Consider the following 3,805-nt stretch of genomic DNA (forward strand, 5'->3'; position numbering starts at 1 on the left):
TAGAGTTTTGGGTAATTCAGCTTGGTCAGAAAAATTTCCTCAGGCGCATGCTTGTTTCTTACCAGAGGGTATTTTTGATCACTCTCCAGCAGTGGTTTCCCTGAGTAAAATTATGGAGTTAGGGAAGAAGCCTTTTCGTTATTTCAAGATGTGGAAAAAATTTAAAGATTACCAACAGTATGTCAGTGAGGCATGGAGTTATAGGGTGCAGGGATCTCCTATGTTCAGAGTTGTGGCCAAACTCAAGAGAGTTAAAATTGCCTTGAAAAAACTGAATACCTGTATAGTTGGTGATATCAGTACATCTTTTTTAAAATCTGAGCAGTTACTTCATCATATGCAGCAGCAGGTAAATGGTGACCCTCATAATGCTCAATTTATTGCTGATGAATTGAAGTGCAGACAGGAGCATAACATCTATAGAGAAGCATATATGGATTTTTTGAGGCAAAAGTCTAAGTTGTCTTGGCTGCAATCAAGGGATGCCAATACTCAAATCTTTCATCGGATGATTAGGCAACGAAGAGTGCAAAATTCTGCCATGGCTATCCATGATGAGCAAGGTAATTGGCACGATACTCCTATGGGAATTCAAAATGCATTTTTGGAGTATTATCAGCATTTGTTGGGTGGGAATATTCAGAAAAGAAGGAAAGTGCAGCACTGTGTTATAAATGAAGGACCTATTCTGTCCAAATCTAATATCAAATCTCTCTTGCAGCCTTTTGAGGGAGGTGAAGTTAGGGCTGCCATTTTTGAAATACCTGGGGACAAAGCTCCTGGTCCGGACGGTTTTAGTAGTTATTTTTTTCAACATCATTGGGACCTAATTGGAGAGGAGATTAGTGAGGCAGTTCTGTCATTTCTATCTACTGGGAATTTATTAAAGGAGATAAATGCCACAACAATTACTCTAATTCCTAAAACAAATTGCCCCAATAGTGTTAGTGAGTTCCGACTTATATCTTGTTGCAATGTGCTTTATAAAGTGGCTGCCAAACTCATTTGTACTAGACTGAGAAATGTTTTGCCTAATATAGTTGCGGAGAATCAAGGAGGATTCATTCAAGGTAGATATATTGGGCATAATATTAAGATTTGCCAAGACTTAATTCGACACTATGGTAGGAAAGGAGGGAAGCCGAATTGCATTTTAAAAATGGATATGCGGAAAGCTTATGACACATTGGAGTGGGACTTTCTTGAAGAGATGCTTGCTTCTTTTCAATTTCCTCCTCAGTTTATTAAGTTGATCATGACTTGTATTAGATCTCCTAAATTCTCAATCATGTTAAATGGATCTTTACATGGATTTTTTAATGCTAGTAGAGGTTTGAGGCAAGGAGATCCCATGTCTCCTCTTTTGTTTGTCTTGAGCATGGAGTAATTATCCCGTATATTGAAAAAAATTGCCAAAGACAAAGATTTTCAGTTTCATGAGAGATGTGTGAAGATTCAGCTCACTCACCTATGCTTTGCAGACGATGTGGTGCTATTTTCACATGAGGATTTTAAATCAGTGTATAAGCTTCTGCAAGGGTTTGAATTGTTCTCTCAAACCTCGGGTCTTCAAGCTAATTTTAGCAAATCTGAATTCATTTGCTCTGGTATATCTGATGAGGAGGTTAACAGAATCCTCAAGGTGTCCAATTTGAAGAGAGGTAGTCTCCCTTTTCATTACCTTGGTTTGCCAATTAATGCAACAAAAATCTCTGCTTGTGATTGTGATAGCATAATTGATAAAATGGTGGCTAAAATTAGGAAGTGGTGCTGGAAATCTCTATCCTTTGCAGGGAGACTTACGCTTATAAACTCAGTGCTGATTTCTGTGCACTCTTACTGGTCTCAAATTGTTGTTCTCCCTAAGAAATTTTTCAACAGAATAAATGAGATTTGTAGAGCTTTTCTTTGGAAGGGTGAGGCTAGCTATGGAGGCCCGGGTTGTGTTGCTTGGGATGATGTGTGTAAAAGCAAGAAAGCAGGAGGGTTAGGCATCAGAAATATCTCAATCTGGAATATTGCAGCTTTGGGGAAATTTTTTTGGGCTATCGCAACCAATAAGGAGAGTTTGTGGCTCAAATGGATTCATTCGGTTTATCTAAAAGGTGAGAGCTGGTGGGAGTATGAGGCTCCTTTAAATTCCAGCTAGTATTGGAAGCAATTGGTTACTGTCAAAAACAGAATGAAGAACTATTTTTCCTATCCTACCTTTACCTCTATGATTTATCGGATCCATGATGTGTATGACAAGATGTTGAGCTTGACTGGGAATGGGATGTTCTGGACAAGAATCGTTTGGAGTGCTTGTGTTATTCCTAAGCATGCTTTCATTACTTGGTTAGCAAAATTGAATAGATTAAAAACAAAGGATAGGCTTCACCACATGGGGATTGTGAACTCAGATAGATGCCTGATATGTGATAATGCTTCAGAAAATATCTGTCATTTGTTTTTCTCTTGTTATTACAGCAAGAAATGCATTATGGTAGTTAAGCTTTGGCTGGGGTGGCTCTCGAATGCTGAGAATATACATGAGCTTCTGAGATGGATTGCTAGAGGAAAGCATCTGTCTCGCTTCAGAAGGTGGATGTTCGCTTCTGGTTTAGCGGCAACTACATATCACTTATGGAGGGTTAGAAATCTTGCCTTATGGGAGGATAAAGTACAGAGTATTGATTGTACAGTTAGGCATATTAAAAGGGATGTTAAGAATAGAGGGTATAATTTTGTGAAAAATAGAATTTCAGAATCAGATAAAATTTGGTTTGAGGATTTAATTGTATAGCAGCTGTTAGTTTCTGTATTGGTTGGGTTTCCCTTTTTTGGGAGGTTATAGGTTGTATTGGTGTTCTTTCTATAAATAAATTTGCTTACTTACCAAAAAAATAAATAAATAAAATAGATAAGTTGGAAAGAAGAGCAGTGAAATGTATATTCATTTGGCTATCCTTATGGGGTTAAATTTACAAGTTAAGGTGCTTAGAATCTTGTTTTTAAGAAGTACATTATAAGTCATGATGTGGTATTCAATGAAAATCATTTTCCTAGTTTGAAGAGTGAAGCCTAACATATCTAGCCATCTAAAAAGGGTTGATAAAGAAATAATCCAAAAGAAGATTCCACTAGATTTTGTATTTTATAAATGTTTTACATTTTACTACAATCTTGTTTCTTCTACATTCATTCTCATATACTAGTCTAATTCTATTTCGCCGAACCAAACACCTCCTTATACAATATTATTTATGATTATAATTCTTTTAAATAATTTCTCTTTCTTTCTTGTCCTCGATTTTTATTTTAAATAAATAAAAAAGATGAAAAATAGTATTATATTTAGATGATATGAAGAAAAAAATAAAATAAATTGATATATGGTATATTGTAAAAATTTGTATTAGATATAGTAAAAAATAGATTTCGGTGATGTATTTTAGAAGATATAATGAAGAAGTTATTGAGAGTATTCTTGGAAAAAACACTTGACAATTGAGTACTTACTGAGAATTGGCGATTGTGTAAGAAAATCCTTTTGAGGGAAAGCTTTTACTTGTCTATTTTTTAAGCCGAAACACGTATAGCTGCTGGTATTGTTTCTTTACTAATTGTTTTACCATATACCATTATTGGTCGTGTAGTTCAAGTTCTTTTGCTAGTGTTTTGCTCTTGACTGCTACTATATATATATATATATATATATAGTTTATTAATTATAAAGCCAAAATCCAATATCAATATAATAATATTAAAAAAAATCAAGAGATAATTACTTTATCGAATTATAGAGTTTTCCCTTTTCTCTTTA

General features: G+C 35.0%; 1 protein-coding gene across 1 annotated transcript; it reads left to right on the forward strand.

Moving 5' to 3' along the window:
* Positions 1-2,218: 2,218 nt before the first annotated feature.
* LOC133833047 (uncharacterized) lies at positions 2,219-2,785 on the forward strand. The gene has a single exon (XM_062263308.1). It carries the CDS (start codon positions 2,219-2,221, stop codon positions 2,783-2,785), a length of 567 nt encoding a protein of 188 aa, XP_062119292.1.
* Positions 2,786-3,805: the final 1,020 nt, after the last annotated feature.

The sequence above is a fragment of the Humulus lupulus genome, chromosome 4 (genome assembly GCF_963169125.1).
Source record: "Humulus lupulus chromosome 4, drHumLupu1.1, whole genome shotgun sequence".
Lineage (NCBI taxonomy): Eukaryota > Viridiplantae > Streptophyta > Magnoliopsida > Rosales > Cannabaceae > Humulus > Humulus lupulus.